At 43.2% G+C, this 17,519-nt stretch overlaps 1 protein-coding gene across 5 annotated transcripts in view; it reads right to left on the bottom strand.

Moving 5' to 3' along the window:
• XPNPEP1 (X-prolyl aminopeptidase 1) overlaps nucleotides 1-7,026 on the bottom strand; it is a 57,218-nt gene extending 50,192 nt beyond the window's left edge. For all 5 annotated transcript variants that reach the window (XM_078344067.1, XM_035269028.3, XM_078344066.1 and 2 more), the window contains exon 1: nucleotides 6,970-7,026. Coding sequence is in view for 1 of the 5 variants with exons in the window: in XM_035269027.3 (XP_035124918.1) it covers nucleotides 6,970-7,001 (32 nt within the window). In the remaining 4 variants the exon portion in view is untranslated. The remainder of the gene's footprint in view (nucleotides 1-6,969) is intronic.
• Nucleotides 7,027-17,519: the final 10,493 nt, after the last annotated feature.

Here is a 17,519-nt window from a genome sequence, read left to right on the forward strand (position 1 = left end):
AGTTCATTCAGTCAACAAATATTTATTGAAAACTATGCCATAATCCAGGCCCTATTCTGGGCACAACAGTGAACAAAATAGACAAGATCTGTGACTTTAACAAATTTACAAGGGACAAAGCAGGAAGAGTGGGGAGAGGTCAAGGAAGAGAAGGCAACAGACACAAAACAAGTACACAGTATGTCAGGTAATAAGAACGCATTTTTTTAAAAAAAAGTAAAGCAGAGCGAGGAGAAGAAAACATCAAGAAGGTAAGGGGAAGGATGATTTCATATGGGGTAGCCAGGGACAGCCTCTCTGGTAACAGACAACATTTTAGCACAGACTTAAAAAGAGTGAGGAAGCAAGCCATGTGAATGGCTAGGGGAACAACATTCCAAAAAAAGAACAGCAAGTGCAAAGGCCTTGAGGCAGAAGTATGACTAGTGTATCTGAGGAAAAGCAGGAAGGCCAGTGCCGTGTGTTTGTATCAGGGGATGGGGAGGTAAGTGGTTTACAGACAAGATCATAGAGGCACTAGGGGGCTCACTGTGGGTCACAGAAAAGGTTTTGAATTTTACTCAGCTATGAACTCAAAGTTAATTAAGTTATAATTTAACTTACATGTTAAATTATACATGTTGGTAAAGACAGAGAGGGCCACATTAGCTCAGTCTACCACCATGGCAAGAACCATGTAACTAGACAGCTTTACCAATGACTGTAGGTCTGGTTTCATATGACTTTAGTTTTGCTGGACAGAATGAGAAGTTCTTACCTAGGGCAAACATATTATTCTTTCATAAAAACGTAAGACACCCCAATATGTCTTCTAAATATAAGTACAAATATCCTCAACAAAATACTAGCTAACTGAATCCAGAACAATATAAAAAAAGACCATAAACCATCATTGCCAAGTGGGATTTATCCCAGGAATACAAGGTTGGCTTAATATATGAAAAATCAATTACTGTAATAGACCCTATTAACAGAATAAAGAACAAAATCTACAAGATCTTCTCAATAAATGCAGAAAAAGCATGACAAAATCTAATGCCCCTTCAAGATAAAAGTACTCAGCAAACTAGAAGAAAAATTCCTCAACCTGACAAAGGGTTTTATAAAACCTACAGCTAACATTATTTTTAATATTGAAAGACTGAATGCTTTCCCCTATGATCAGGAACAATACAGGGATGTCTACTCTTGGCACTTCTATTCAACAGTGTACCAGAAGTTCCATCTAGAGCAAGTAGGCAAGAAAATGGAACAAAAGGCATCCATAGTAGAAAAGAAGAAGTAAAACTATCTCTATTTGCAAATGACATAATCTTGAATATAGAAAATCCTAAAGAATCCACAAACAAAATGAGAACTAATAACTGAGTTCATCAAGAATGCAGGATACAAAAACCAGTATTTAAAGAAATCAATTTGACTTCTATATCCTTGTAATGAACAACCCACAACTAAAATTAAGAAAAGTCCATTTACAGTAACATCAAAAACAAAAAATACTTAGAAATAAATTTAACAAAAGAAGTACAAAATGTACAACATAAAAACAAAAAAGACTGCTGAAAGTAACTGAAGAAGACCTAAATAAATAAAAGCTATTCCATGGTCATGGACTGGAAGGTTTACTATTGGTAAGATGGCAGTACTTCCCAAATTGATCTATAGACTCAATGTATTCCCTGACAAAATTCCAGATAGCTCGGAGGCTGAAATTGACAAGCAGATTCTAAACTTCACATGGAAACACAAGGGACCCAGAATAGCTAAAGCAATCTTGAAAAAGAACAAAATTTTGAATAGAACCCTCCCTTCCCAATTTCAAACCTAAATACAAAACTATAGTAATCAAGATAGTATGGTGCTAGCATAAGAATGGACTTACAAGTGAGTAAAACAGAACTGAGTCTAGAAATAAAACCTCACATTTACTGTCAACTGATTTTTGAGAAGGATGCCAAGACCATTCAATGGGGAAGGAATAGCCGCCTCAACAAATGGTGCCAGGACAACTAAATATCCACATGTAAAAGAATAAAGTTTCCAACATGGCAAAACTCCGTTTTTACAAAAAATACAAAAATTAGCCAGGCATGGTGGCATGCACTGGTAGTCCCAGCTACTCTGGAGGCTGAGGTGGGCGGGATCACTTAAGCCCTGGAGGTTAAGGCTGCAGTGAACCATAATAGCACCACTGCACTCCAGCTTAGGTTACAGAGCAACTCTGTCTCAAAAAAAAAGGGTTTGGGAGGGAGGGCAGGCACAATGGCTCACATCTTTAATCCCAGCAATTTGGGAGACTGAAGCAGGCAGATTGCCTGAGCCCACGGGTTCAAGACTAGCCTGGGCAACATGGCAAAACCCATCTCTACAAAAAATACAAAAACAAGCCAGGTTTGGTGGTACACACCTGTGATCCCAGCTACTTAGGAAGCTGAGGTGGGCTGAGGTGGGAGGATCACTTAAGCCAGAGAGGTCGAGGCAGCAGGGAGCTGTGATCGCCCCCCTGTAGTGTATAGCCTTGGTGACACAGAGAGACCCTGTCTCAAAAAAAAGAAAAATGAAGTTTAACCCACCTCATACCATATACAATGGATCACAGGCATGAATCTAGGAGCTAAACTGTAAAACTCTTAAAGCAAAAACATAAGTCTGCCTGACGTTGGATTAGGCAATGACTTAAGACACTAATCAAAAAGTATAGCAACAAAAGAAAAAAGAGATACACTGGACTTCATCAGAATTTAAAATGTTTGTGTTTCAAAGGATAACATCAAGAAAATGTAGACAGCCCACAGAATGGGAGAAAATATCTGCAAATCTGTTGAGTCTAGCATCCAGAATATATAAAGAATTACTACAACTCAATAAAAAGACATATAACCCAATTTTAAAATGGACTAAGGATCTGAATAGACATTTCTTCAGCAAAAGTACATAAATGACCAAGAAGTACATGAAAAGATACTCAACATCATTAGTCATTAGAGAAATGAAAATCAATGGCCAGGCACAGTGGCTCATGTCTGTAATCCCAGCACTTTGGGAGGCCGAGGTGGGCGGATCACAAGGTCAGGAGTTTGAGACCAACAGGACAAAACCCCGTCTCTACTAAAAATACAAAAATTAGCCATGTGTGGTGGTGGACACCTGTAATCCCAGCTACTCGGGAGACTAAGGCAGGAGAATTGCTTGAAGCCGGGAGGCAGAGGTTGCGGTGAGCCGAGTGTGCCATTGCATTCCAGCCTGGGTGACATAGCGAGATTCAGTGTCAAAAAAAAAAAGAGAGACATGCAAATTAAAACCACAGTGAGATACCACTTCACACCCACTAGGAAGGTTATAATAAAAAAGACTGATAATAACAAGTATGGGTGAAGGTATGGAAAAATTAGAACTCTCCAACATTCCTGGTAAGAATGTAAAATGGTATAATGGCTTTGGAAGACAATTCCTACATATATAGTCAAGAAAATATATATACATCCTTATAAAAAGTTGTACACAAATATACATAGCTGCATTATCTGTAACAGCCAAAATGTAGAAAGAACTCAAATGCCCAACTGTTGAATGGATTAATAAAAGTCTCTATCCATACAATGGAATGTTATTTGGCAATAAAAAGAAATCAACACCTACGACATAGATGAACCTTGAAAACATGCTAAGGGAAAAATGCCTGATACAAAAGACCACATAGTATATGACTCTATTCACACAAAATGTCCAGAATAGGCAAATCTATAAAGACAGGAAGTAGGCATGCAGTGTTAATGGTTGCCAAGGGCTGAGGTGAGGCTGGGAAAAATGAGGAGTGACTGATTATGGGTAACCGGATTTCTTCTGGGATGAAGAAAATCCTAAAATGATTGGGGTGATAGTTGTACAACTCTGTGACTATACTAATAACTTGAATTGTACATTTTAACAGATAGATGAATTGTATGTAAGTGAACTGTATCTCAATAAAGCTGTTATAAGTCTTATAACAACTCTTTCTTGTTATAACATTCCAACCCAAGTTCCCATTACTTCATATGTAAGTTTCGAAGATGGTAAGTAACTGATCCCAATGACTGGTTCAGACACATGACTACAGGTGCAAGGTTATCTTTTTTTTAGAGATAGGGTCTTGCTGTATCACTCAGGCTGGAGTGCAGTGGCACCATCAGAGCTTACTGCAGCCTCAAACTCCTAAGCTCAAGCAATCTCCCAAGGACCTAAGACTACAATCATGTGCCATCACATCCACCTGATTTTTTTTTTTTTTAATTTTCTGAAGAGACAGGATCTCACCATATTGCCCAGGCTGGTCTCAAACTCCTGGCCTCAAGTGATCCTCCCATCTCAGCCTCCCAAAGTGCTGGGGTTACAGGTATGAGCCACTATGCCCAGCCACAGTTATCCTGCGGTAAACCTATTCATTCATTTTACAGAAGAAAAAACAAGGATAACTTACCATAGGCCATATAACTCAGTAGATGCAAAGCCAAGACCAGAAACCAGCTCTGACAGGCGAGCTTAAACTCTCTATGTGAGCATCAACACCTCCACCTTTCTGTCAGGATCACAGGAGCCAGGAAGCAGCTAAACACTGCAGCTGCTCTGCTCTTGTCATATCCTGATTTCCGTAGAGTCCAAGGTATATCCACCCTTCACTTATTTATAAGGACAGATAAAATTCTTAAATTATCTGTCAAAGCACAATTATTGTTAAATGTTAGAGCTAGAAGAATATACCTCAGGGATTACACAACTCAATTCCCTCCTCTAGACCAGGAAACCTAGAAACAAAGATCAAATGACTAGCTCAAGGCCTCACAGCTAACTGCTGGCTAGAACCACAGTTCGGGTCTCCCAAATTCCAGATCACTGCTCCTACCCTTTCCAGGACTTCTTCAACCTACACCTTCTCAACTTCATGGTGAGCCACCAGATGGGTAAGGGGCAAGAAGTATGTCGAGCACTTTCAATCTTTGTATAAGATGGTTATGGCAGCACTAGAAAAGGCCTTCTCCCTCTCTTTTTCAGAACTGTAGTGTTCTGAATACCTCACTGCCCCATCCCCTCTTCCCCCCAACCCCCACAACCCCCAGTCCATGGGAATCACACATGTGTAGTGTTCAGCATGGGGCAAAACACGGAACGAGATGCTCAATCACACCTAGTGGGATGAGACAAGAGTTAACTGGAACAAGTTCTAAGGTTGGAAAGTAAGCAACCAGATTCTTCAGATTCTTTGGCTACCCAGAATCCATCCCTCCATTGGATGAGAACCTTGGTTTTCCTTTTGAAACTGTGCCCTCTCCATTTCAGCCCAGGTGGTTCAAAGGAGTCTTATCCACACACCCATCAGGATCTGGAACCCAGGGTTGGTCAATCCCTCCCTCTGGCCATAATGATTGGTTCACAGATGAACATGAGAATTAAGTCAGCCCAGTGAGAATCAGATCAGGGACTTCTGCTCCATTAGGAAGGAGGACTCAACTTCTCTGCTGGGGCTGTCAGCCTAGAACTGTCATAACCTGCCATAAGGAAAAAGTCAGCCTGAGAACAAAGCCGATACTGAATAAATCAGAGCCAAGTGATGCAAAAGAGAAGCCAAGTCTAAAGCCAGTGTTGGGGGAGCTCCTGGATTCAGACACTAGAAGCCAGCTCAACCCCAGCTCAAGTCAGTTTGAGTTGCTTCCATTACCTAAACTAGAAGAAGTGCTCACTTTTACACTGGATGGCACTCAAATTCTACCAGTAAAGGAGGTACCTGTGCAAAGTGGCCTCCCCTCTCTCAGCCTTCCACTGGACTTTCCTTTGAGGTAAAAAGACTCTACCAGCTGGTATAGAAAAGACTCTTCGGCTCCTAAAAGGCTGTGATTCTATAAACCTAGCACAGATCACCTTGACACTCGAAGGCCACCCGGGGCCTACAGCCTAACTCATCATTATCCACTTGCCTGATCCATTTCCAGCACTTCACTTACAGGAAGCTCCTTACAGATGGAAGTTCCCCACCCCTCCCCACATACTTCCACAAGGTGGGTATGCTTTTCTGCTAACCCCTAACAAGCTGTGGCAAGGGCAAGTCCGGGTCAAGGTAGGTTTGGGACCCGCCTACTTACAAACACAAGCATGAGCCATGGTCTGTGTTTAGCCAGAAAGCCTGGCCATGCTGCAAAGTGTGTGCATTCATGACTCAAGTGGATAGCAGGTGGGTGACCCCTTGGGGATGGCCAGGGAGTCTGGCCTGTGGCCTCCATGAACTCTGAACACCTCTCTCCATCTCCCACTTTGTCAGAGGCTCTGATAAGTATACGCTGGTTTTGAAAGAAGAATAAACTAAAACATGTTGCCAGCAAAGTATCCTTCTCACCTTCTGGTGCCGAAGGAGAGCCCAGGGCACTACTAGGGGCTTTTTCCTGGAGGTTATACCAAAACATTCCCTGACACAGGCTCTGAAACCGTTTGAGTGGGGAGGGGCCCGCAACCGTCTATCTTTGTGGAAGTGACAGATCAGTAGAGAGAATTGCAGGTGTCAGTATTGTCGAGATTGTAACTTGAGGTTTAGATTCCTAGGAAACAGAGGCGAGGACAGGGGCTCGCCCACCTCCCGGGCAAGAGGAGGGGCCAGGAGGGGCCAACTTCCTCCAACAGCTGGGCCTTCCCGCGGGCCGGTGGCGGAGACGGCCACCGCCCCCTCGGGCCGAGCAGGGCAGTTCCACCGCACACGCGTCCGGGGACCGGGCTCGGGCCGCCCCTGTGCCCACCGACCCGCCAGAAACGAACCGGATCTCGCCCGGCTTCATGGCCCCCTCCCCCTGCTCCCGCTCCGGTGTTACGGCGAGCGGGGCCCTTGCCCGACTGCCGGGCCCGGCTCCTCACCCGCGGGTCCCTGCCCGCGGGGTGCCACAAGCGCGGCCGCGCAGTGGGAGCCGCACGCTGCCCGGACGCCGGCTCCCGGCGGAGTGCCCTCACCTTACTCGCGGTGGCTTTCTGGAGGCTGCCATTCGGCGGTGACGTGCCCCAGCCCACGTCAGGGGAGCGCAGACCAGCTGATCACCCGCGGAAGGGCCGGCGCGAGAGAGGCGCGAGAGCTGGCGGGCGCGCTTGGTAGGCCACGCCCCCCTCTGGTGGCGTGCGCATGCGCCTCGGCCCCGCCCACCCCGTGCCCCGCCCACCCGCCTGGAGCTGGGGTTCGCGGCCGCAGGGCTTGCGGCCCAGAGCGGGGCCTGCACTTTGATGCCAGTCAGCTTCGCCTCTCCCTGCAGCAAGCAGGGAAGGGGCACAGTGCTGCCGAGTGTCTTCATTTTTGTTCGTTTTTCTCGCCATTTCCCCAAGAAGAAAAAGAGCTTTGCCGAATAAAGGGGCTACTGTCCCAGGAATTTTCCGGCCTAGTTTAGGAGGGCTGAGAGGAGAGGGACGTGGCCGGGCTCTGGAAGAACCACTACAGGGTCTTCAAGGCTTTGGAACAGGGTCTCAAGCTTTAGAAATGTCCCCGAAAGTATGTCCCTAGACAGCTTCAAAATCCAGCCACCCGCTCCACTTGGATGGTAAATAGGCCCTTCAAACTTCACGTCCATACGGAACTCCTGGAACTCACAATGCACCGAAGCAAAACAAAACGTTCTCCACCAGTCTTCTTTGCCATCTCAATCAATGGCTACTTCATTCTTTAGGGGCAAAAGTTTAGAAACCCTCCCTGCCCCTTCTCTTTCACACCCCACATCTAATCAGCCAGAAATCTTGTTGACCCTGCCTCCAAAATAGATCCCTAATCTGACCGTGTCACACTCCTCCACCTGCCACCCTCTGGGGTGCATCACTAGCACCCCACCCATGTGGTTACAACAGCCCCCAGCTCTCCCCCAACACCCCGCCCCTGCACAGTGGAGCCTGAACACGGCCGCCAGACCAGTCCTTTGAAGCCTGAGACTGGGTCACTTCTCTACTCAGCACTTTTCACTGATTCCTGGTTTCACTCAGGATGAAAGCTCTGTTTGATCTGCCCCCAACCACATTTCCTCCTGTTCTTACCTTGCTCACTCTTCTCCAGCTAAACTGGCCTCCTGACTCTCCTTGAAAAAGCAGGGCACACTCATGCCCGCCGGGCCTTTTGACTTGCTTGGCCCCCGAATATTGAGTCTCCCTTCCTCATTTTCCTTCAAGTCTTTTTGTTCAAGTATCACCTACCTGATCGTCCTATTTAAACTTGTAAATCTTTCCAATATTCCTAATCCTCCTTACCCTACTTAGTTTCTTCCATGGGATTTATCACCTTTTACCAGAATTTTTTAAATGTACGTATGTGTACTGTACTCTTCCCCCTCTCCTGCCACCACCCATAACATAACATAACCATCAGTGCAGAGATTGTTTCTGTTTTGTTTAATGATGAACAATAGCTAACAGGTAATATGTTCTCATTATATATTTTCTGCAGGAATGAATGTTCCAGAATGTGCACTCCTCAGAAGCAGGCTCTCTTGTTCATTGTTATATTCCTGGTTCTTAGAACACCACCTGGCACTAATGAAAGTGACCACATTTTTTAAAGGTGAATGGCACCTCCTCATCCTTTGACCCTGTTGAAGGCCTAATACACCTGTATCAGCTAGGTTCTGCTACCTGCAAGAACTCAAAGTTGTTACTGAATAAACATTTAGGCAAGCCGAATTAGACTCTGTAGTTAAAGCATAAAAGAACTAAAGATGTGCTTCCTGGGAAAGCAGCACACGTCTGTTCCATTTCCCCTTATTTCTGGAGCCAAAAAGAGAGACGTTGTAAATAAAATACTGGTTCCAGCCCACATCTGAAAGCTGGTGGGAAAAATCAAGTTATAAAAGAAAACGAGATAAGAGAGAAAGAGATAAGAGGAACCTAAGGAGGACAGGTATTTAATAATCACATTGCCTAAATGAAAAGGAGTTGGCTCAGAATTTATGGCATCTAGCTTTAGGGGAGAGAGAAAAATACTTAGCGTTCCTAAGCTGGATTTGAGTTCTGGTTTGCAAGATAAGAAAGAAACCCTTTTCCCTCTTAAAGTTCTTTTTTTTTTTTTTGAGACTGAGTTTCACTCTTGTTGCCCAGGCTGGAGTACAATGGCACAATCTCGACTCACTGCAACCTCTGGCCTCGTGGGTTCAAGTGATTCTTCTGCCTCCCAAGTAGCTGGGATTACAGGCATGCACCACCATGCCCAGCTAATTTTTTGTGTCTAGGAGAGACCATATTGTATTTAGTAGAGACAACTTGGTTTCACCAGGTCAGTCAGGCTGGTCTTTATCTACTCACCTCAGGTGATCTACCCACCTCGGCCTCCCAAAGTGCTGGGATTACAGGCGTGAGCCACTGTGCCCGGCCTCCCTCTTGAAGTTCTAACAAGAGAACCTCCGAAGAAATTATGGTGCTGAATTATCATGAGAGGATGAGAACACTAGGAGTTATATAGGTTCTTCTCCTAGCTCTGCAGTCCTTACATCCTCAGCGAGGTGGAACAGTCACACTGCCTGACATTTACTGAAGACTATGTGTCTAACCTACAAGAAACCAGTGGGTGAAGGACTCTTATCTTCATTTTACTGGTTGAGGAGACTGAAGTTTGCAGAGGTTAAGCCCCTTGCCCAAAGTCCCTGAGCTAGTAAGCAGTGGGACTGAAATGTACATTCAGACGGCAGGATGGATTCCTAGCCCTGACACTCAATCGTGAAGCTAAATGGAAGGGACCCTGGAGTTGGCCTCGTCCAATCTCCTAGCCCATGCAGCAGAAAGAGGGAGGCAGCTAGTTTTGGCATTCACACTGAATGGGTCTTAGAAGTAGCCAGAAATACAAAAATGGTGGAAATGTGTTGGGTTGAATCGTGACCCCCAAAATTCATATGTTGAAGCCCTAACACCTAGTACCTTAGAATGCAATCTTATTTGGCAGTAGGATCAGTGCAGATGTAATTAATTAAAAATGCAGTCATATTACCGTAGGAAGGATCCCTAACCCAATATGACGTGTCTTTATTTAAAAATAAATAAAGAACTGTGGTCACACTGTGCACACAGAAAGAATACTATGTGAACATGAGATCAGGATTACACATCTACAAGCCAACAACCACCAAAGACTGCCAACAAAGTGCCAAAAGCTAGGAGAGAGCCATGGAACAGATTCTCCCTTACAGCCCTCAGAATGGGCTAACCCTGTGGACATGTTGATCTTGGACTTCCAACCTCCAGAACAGTGAGATCTGTTTGCAAATCACCCAGTTTGGGCCTGGCGCAGTGGCTCACCTGTAATCCAAGCACTTTGGGAGGCTGAGGCAGGCAGATCACGAGGTCAAGAGATTGAGACCGTCCTGGCTAACATGGTGAAACCCCGCCTCTACTAAAAATAGGAAAAAAAATTAGCTGGGCATGGTGGCACATGCCTGTAGTCCCAGCTACTTGGGAGGCTGAGACAGCGGAATCACTTGAACCCAGGAAGTGGAGGTTGCAGTGAGCCGAGGTAGTACCGCTGTACTCCAGCCTGGTGACTGAGCAAGACTCTGTCACAAAAAAAAAAACAAACTCACTCAGTTTGTGGTACTTTGTCATGAAAGCCCTAGGAAACCAATACAAAACAAGTTCCAAATGTCCAAGTGTATGGACTGTGGGCCTGTGATTTGGGCCACCCAACATTCATTCACTCTCCTTCTGATAACCTCCTCCCATTTCCCTCTGGAGCCCACCTCTCCCTACTTCCCTCCCTTCCCCATTCTCAGTCTATGTTATCCTAGTGCAACACTTGGATTCCAAGAGTGTGTCATGTAACTCAGGAATAAGCTACAATGGTATGATCAGATATTGCTATGGGACCAACACGACGCAATGAGGTTTTCATAATTAGTGCTGGAACAGAGTCTTGCTCTCCTCCACCAGCCAAGATCCTGGATGCATATACTTGAACTGCTGCCCTGTGTGCAACATGTGAATGGCACCAAGGCAGCAGAAGGGAACACAAATAGAAAAGAGAGAAGCAGACCTCAGAACATTGTTTGAGCATAATCCTGCCACCCCTTAAACCAGATTTCCCACTGGACTTTACTTAAGTAACCATCTGTACAATTGAATTTTATGCCTGAGTAGATACAGTTTTGTTAATATAGAAAATCACAAACTAACAAATGGAAAAAGATTGTAAAACCATATAATATCCCATTTTATAATAACATATCCATAACTATGTATACTGATATAAATATACAGATATGGAGTTTTTTTGCCGGGGAAGAAACAGGGTCTTGCTCTGTCACCCAGGCTGGAGTGCAATGGTGTGATCACAGCTCACTGTAGCCTCAACCTCCCAAGCTCAAGCAATCCTCTCTCCTTAACCTTCTGAATAGCTGGGTTCATAGGCACTCGCTACCACACTCAGCTAATTTTTTTTCCTTTGGTAGAAATAGGGTCTCCCTATGTTGCTTAGCCTTGGTCTCAAACTCCTGGGCTCAAGCAATCCTCCTGCCTCAACTTCCCAAACTGTTGGAATTACAGGCACAAGCCATGACACCCAGCCTAAATACATTTTTAGAATAAAAGGAAAGTGATCAACAAAATCTTAACCGTGTATATCTTGAGGTGGCAGAACTTGAGCTGATTTTAATTTTGCCATTTTTTGAGATTGTTTTTTATTAAAAGAAACTCAAAGTACTAATATCTCTGACACTTACTCCTGAAGGCAGAGCAAAGGACCTGTTTTGTACTCCAAATCTGAGCACTACAAGTAATAGTAGCCCTCTCATATTCAATTTGATAATTGGTTGATGACCTGACTCCTTACTGAAAGAGGTGCAACATCTCTTTTGATAAACTCCCAGATGAGAGGAGTAAAAAAAAAAATAATAGAAAGCCCTGTAGGAGATCAAACAAAATTATAGCTTTAGAGAAGAGTTTTAACCTTTTCAAACATTTCAATTTGTTCTAATAAAATTGATAGTTACAGGAACAGTGATGAGTGAGGCTCTCATAAATCGTTATAGCATGGCCATATTTTTTGTAGAATTAACTAAAAGATAGGCTTGAGGTCGCACCCTAGAAAGGAATGGGAGAAGACAAGCCAACTTTCAAGACTGTAGAGTCTGCCAAAACAATGTACTGTAAATTAAGGGTGGGAGAATGCATTTGGCTCAGTTCAGCATCTACTCACCCTTTGTATTCAATGAAAACTGAACTCAGACCTTTTGATATCTGAGTTCCATTTACTTTTGGCAAAGTTCAATTCTCTGGCTTAAATTTTTAAAAAGCCCTTTAAGAGGCCCAGAGGGTTTCTTGAACATCAAATGGTTCTTGCACAAACAACATATTGATGAGCTAAGTGCAAATGAATCAGAAACATACAGAGTAAGTGTTCTTTGAAACACACAGACCCTCCCATGCTATGAGGGAAAGACTCAGGGAAGCTCTGTGGGAGTCTCTTCCTTTAAGGAGTATTCCTTTTTACTACCATTTATCCCCTCCGCAAGAAGCCTTTGGGGAACCTTTGCAAAATGTGGGAAAGGAAGAGAGTATATCCAGCTGTTCATGACGATGACTTTTCACAATCCCTTCCAGACTATGCCTTCAAAACTGGGCTTTGGAGAGAGGCAGCCTGGCCTAGAGGTCAAGGTCAAGAGACAAGTTCTGACTCTGTTTCTGCCACTAAGTAAGTGTGTGACCTCAGAATTGGCAGAGCACCCTTTTCTCTGGTTTCTTAAGGTGTTGGAGTTGACAAATGCCTTCCAGTCTGACTATGCAGTAATCAAATCCAATATGTTTTATTTGCCCTGAGTATATTTTTTTCTTTTTCTTTTTTTTTTTTTTTTTGAGACAGTGTCCCACTCTGTCATCCACACTAGCTTGCAGTGGCGAGATCTCGGCTCACCACAACTTCCACCTCCCAGGTTCAAGCCATCCTCCTGCCTCAGCTTCCCAAGTAGCTGGGACTACAGGTGTGTGCCATCGCACGCGGCTAATTTTTGCATTTTTTTTAGTAGAGACGGGGTTGCCGGCCAGACTGGTTTCCAACTCCCAGCTTCAGGTGATCCACCCACCTCAGCCTGCCAAAGTGCTGGGATTACACTGTGCTCAGCACTATATTATTTTTTTAATAAGAGCTTTATTGGAATATAATTCACGTGCCATACACTGAGCCAATTTAAAGTGTGCAATTCAATGGGTTTTAGTATATTCATAGAATTGTGCAAGCATTACCACAATTTTAGAACATTTCATCAACCCAAAAAGAAACTCATACTCTGTAGCAGTCATTCCCCATTTCCCCTCATCCTCTCCACCCTAGGCAACTACTAGTGTACTTTCTGTCTCTATAGATTTGCCTCTTCTGGACATTTCATAAAGATGGTATCATTTAATATCTGGTCTTTTGTGACTGAGCTCTTTCATTTAGCATAGCATTCTCAAGATGTATCCATGTTGTAGGATGTTTCAGTACTTGATTCTTTTTTAAACCAAATACGCCAATTAAAATTTCATCATACAGATTATTGCTTTGTTTATCCATTCATCAGTTGATGGACATTTGGGTAGCTTCCACTTTTGGTTATTGTGAAGAATGTTCCTATGACCATTCATGAGCAAGTTTTTGTGCAGACATATGTTTTCATTTATCTTGAGTGTGTCAGAGAAAATACTGAGTCGTGTGGTCACTTTATGTTTAACTCTTGGTGGAAAACTTTTGCGCTGTTTTCCAAAGTGACTACACCGTTTTACATTCCCAGCAGCACTGTGTGGGGGTTCCAACTTCACAACCTCATCCATACTTGTTCTCTTTTTTGGAATTCTAGCCATCCTGGTGGATATGAAGTATTCAAGTCGTACTGTGGGTTCAGTTTCCATTTCCCTGATTCTGATGTTGATTCTCTTTTCATGTGTTTATTCCCCATTTATGTGTCTTTGTTGGAGAAATGTCTAGTCAGGTCCCCTTCCCATTTTAAATTGGGTTATTTGGTCTTTTTGATTATTGAGTTGTAAGCATTCTTTATATATTCTAGATGCAAGTTGCTTATCAAGTATATAATATGCAAATATTTTCTCCCAATCTATGGGTTATTACATTTCTTTAAAATTCTAATTAGATGGAAACATTTAAAGAGGAAGATTTCACTATTTAAAAATCTGTATCTTCAATCTCTTTTGAAAAATCAGTAGGTTGGTTTGGCAATACTGGTCTTTCCTTCTATAAAGTAACAAGCAGCATAAACTGCGCAGAGACTGGCCCCATGAAATGGGACAGAGAGCCCTCCATTTCACCACGTTTGCTCTTCTACTTTACCTGCCAGACCACCGTTGATATCCAGATTTGTGACTCTTCCTCCTGGAGAATCTGACAAAGCACGGCCTGGATTTCAACCGCACTGGAATTGCCCTTGCAGCTAAGTTAATGTAACTACTTCTTATCGGAATGGTTTCACCTTTGGCACTTAAACAAGAATCCTCCAAACTTAACACCAACTAGTAAGCCCTCCACTCTTCTTGTTTTGCAATTTGGATTTTGCAAGGCATGGAGCAACTCACTGGGGCTTGGCAGAGCCCCCAGAATTTTGGCAGCCCTGTGTGTACTGATGTCATGAGTGTCCCTTGCCATAAAGCATCCTCATTACTAACTCAAATCTGCCAAACTCAAACAAATGGAGCTGAAAAACAGAGTAACAGGCTGCCTGAGCTTCAAAACAGTGCATAAAAATACTCAGAAAAACAATTAGTGCCTAGGACCCTATCCAAGAATGAAAATCACTATTTATTATTGTTAATCATCCCTTTCCCTGATCACAATTTGCCTGCTAAAAGCAGCCCCTTCTCAAAATAAAATGAGTAGTTCTAAAAAGACAGTTAGTAACATAACCTAATCATATATATTCTTTCCCCTAGTTTCTCATTAACCTCTGTTTAACTTGTTATTCATCTACTCCTTCATTTTAATAACTTTTTACCCTCACTTTTTCTTTTTAAACAGCTTTATTGAAATATAGTTCACATTATCATACAGTTTGCCTCTTTAAAGTGTCCAATTCATATCTTTTATTATATTCATAGAGTTTTGCAACCATTCCCACAGGCAATTTTAGGACTCTGTGTGTTTGTGTGTGTGTGTGTGTGTAACAGAGTCTCACTCTATTGCCTGGGCTAGTGTGCAGTGGCACAATCTCAGCTCACTGCAATCTGTGCCTCCCAGGTTCAAACGAGTCTCCTGCTTCAGCCTCCCAAGTAGCTGGGATTACAAGTGTCCACCACCACGCCTGGCTAATTTTTGTATTTTTAGTAGAGACGGGGTTTCACTATGTTGGCCAGGCTGGTCTCGAACTCCTAACCTCAGGCCACCTGCCTTGGTCTCCCAAAGTGCTGGGATTACTGGCATAAGCCACTGTGCCTGGCCAGTTTTAGGTCATTTTTATCACCCCAAAAAGAAATCTTGGATCCTTTAGCATCACTTTTCATTCCTCCCATCCTCCCCAGTCACAGACCATCACTAATCTGCTTTCTATCTCTATAGAGTTGCCTCTTCGGAGCATTTCAAATAAATGAAATCCTACAAACATCATCCTCTGTGACTGGCCTCTTTCACTTATCATAGAGTTCTCAAAATTCATCTGTAATCTAGCATTCATCAGTACTTCATTCCTTTTATTGCAGAATAATATTCCACTGTATGAATGCACCACATTTTACTTACCCATTCAAATGGACTTTGAGGTTGTTTCTACTTCTTGGCTGTTATGAATAATGCTGCTAGGAACGTTTGTGCATAAGTTTTTTTGCAGGTAGATTTCATTTTTCTTGGATATATACTCAGGATGGAATTTCTGAGTCATGTGGTAACTCTATATTTAATATTTTGAAGAACTGACAAACTGTTTTTTTAAAGTGATTGCACCATTCCCACCTGCCATTCCTATTCTTGCTATTCTTTATTAATATATTTGTTTTCTTTTTTCCATCAACTGTCCCCAGATTTCAAGAAATTCCTAATTGCTTTTGCCATTGGGGGAGGTGGAGTAGCATTTAATATTAGAGTGAATGAATCCTTATTTAGCCTCTCCTTTTAGGGAATCCACTGGAAAAATCACTTCAAGGGTCCCTTCACTCTTGTAAATCAGATCTGTTACCACAGTGCTACTTCAGCCAAAGTCTCTAAGTATCTTGCCCCGTATTTTAGATACGAACAAAATAAAGCAAATTGGTCATTTAAATTAAAGGCATAGACTTGGAATTTTGAAACTAGAAGGAACCCTAAGGATTTCTTCACCAATGCCTTCATTTTATAGATAAAGATGCTCAAACCAAACCGAAATTCATGTGAGCAAGGCCACACAGCTGCTTATTAGAGAACAAGAATGAAACCCAGGTCTTCTGATTCCTCTCTATTCCCCTTATCAGTTCACCCTGTAGTCTCTCAGCCATCTGTACTTAGCAAACACTGGGGCAATTATAATTCCAAGCGCAAGGGCTGCATTCATACATACAACGAAGTGGAAAATTAGGTGATTCCGGGTACCATGGGCTGATTCTAACCCACAGATGTATTTAGCTCATCCTACAAGGTATTTTAAGATTTTTTAGAAAATAGTTGCCAACTCATAAAAATGAAAATATTTCACACACACACACCCGCATCCCAAAAAATCTGTTAGCATTGGACATGTGGTTCCTCCTTAAATTTTGCAACCAACAGGCTAGAGTTGAATAGTACCTCCCAGTAACCATCCAGTTGGCCTCTCTTATCGTGTTACCTGCCTAGTTCCTGAAAGTATTTTAATTTGGTACCCTTATTCCAGATAATTGAGACATATATGAGGCATGTATATATTTGCTGTCTGTAGAAGTACCCCCACCCAACATGGCGCCGGTTAAAGAGAGTGGAAAAGAGATAGACACCAGACAGACAGATACTGGTGGGCAACTGAGATTTTTGAAGGCTTGTGGAGCTTGTTAGGGGAGCAGCAGAGTGAGCAGGAGGCTGTGGGGCCTCCCTTTGGCCTAAGTTCACAAAAGAAGCAGCAGATGCAGCAAAGCCTCTGCAGATTTCCAAAAAAAATAAATAAAGACAGCATGTTGCATCAGAGCACATGTCTCCTCAAAGGGTAGGTGTGGGAACAGCATGCAGATTTGTGAACTGAAGGCTTTGACTTTCGCAAGTGTGAGGAGCTGGGTCTTACTTGTTTCCATGAATTGCCATTGAATTCACGCTGCTGTGCAGCACATCAGCTCTCCTAATCAATTGCTAACTGCTAGTGTGTACCATGCTAATCTGCAGGCCTCGGTGGATCTTAGGCCAACAGATCCTGTGGAGCAAAACAGTCTACATGCTGAAGTCCTCTGTCAGCCATTATGCCTGGATTCATTCATGTGTTCGTTGTGAAAAGCATACTGCACATTTTTTGGCTCTTCGCAAGCTCTTAGTCCTTGGAGGTGACCAAAGCTTAATCTGCAATTGGGTCACAGACACTGAAAGGAGTTTCACCTTACCACAGGTGTTTAACACCACAAGCCTTGGTGTCAGACAGATC

This window comes from Callithrix jacchus, chromosome 12 (genome assembly GCF_049354715.1).
Source record: "Callithrix jacchus isolate 240 chromosome 12, calJac240_pri, whole genome shotgun sequence".
Classification (NCBI taxonomy): domain Eukaryota; kingdom Metazoa; phylum Chordata; class Mammalia; order Primates; family Cebidae; genus Callithrix; species Callithrix jacchus.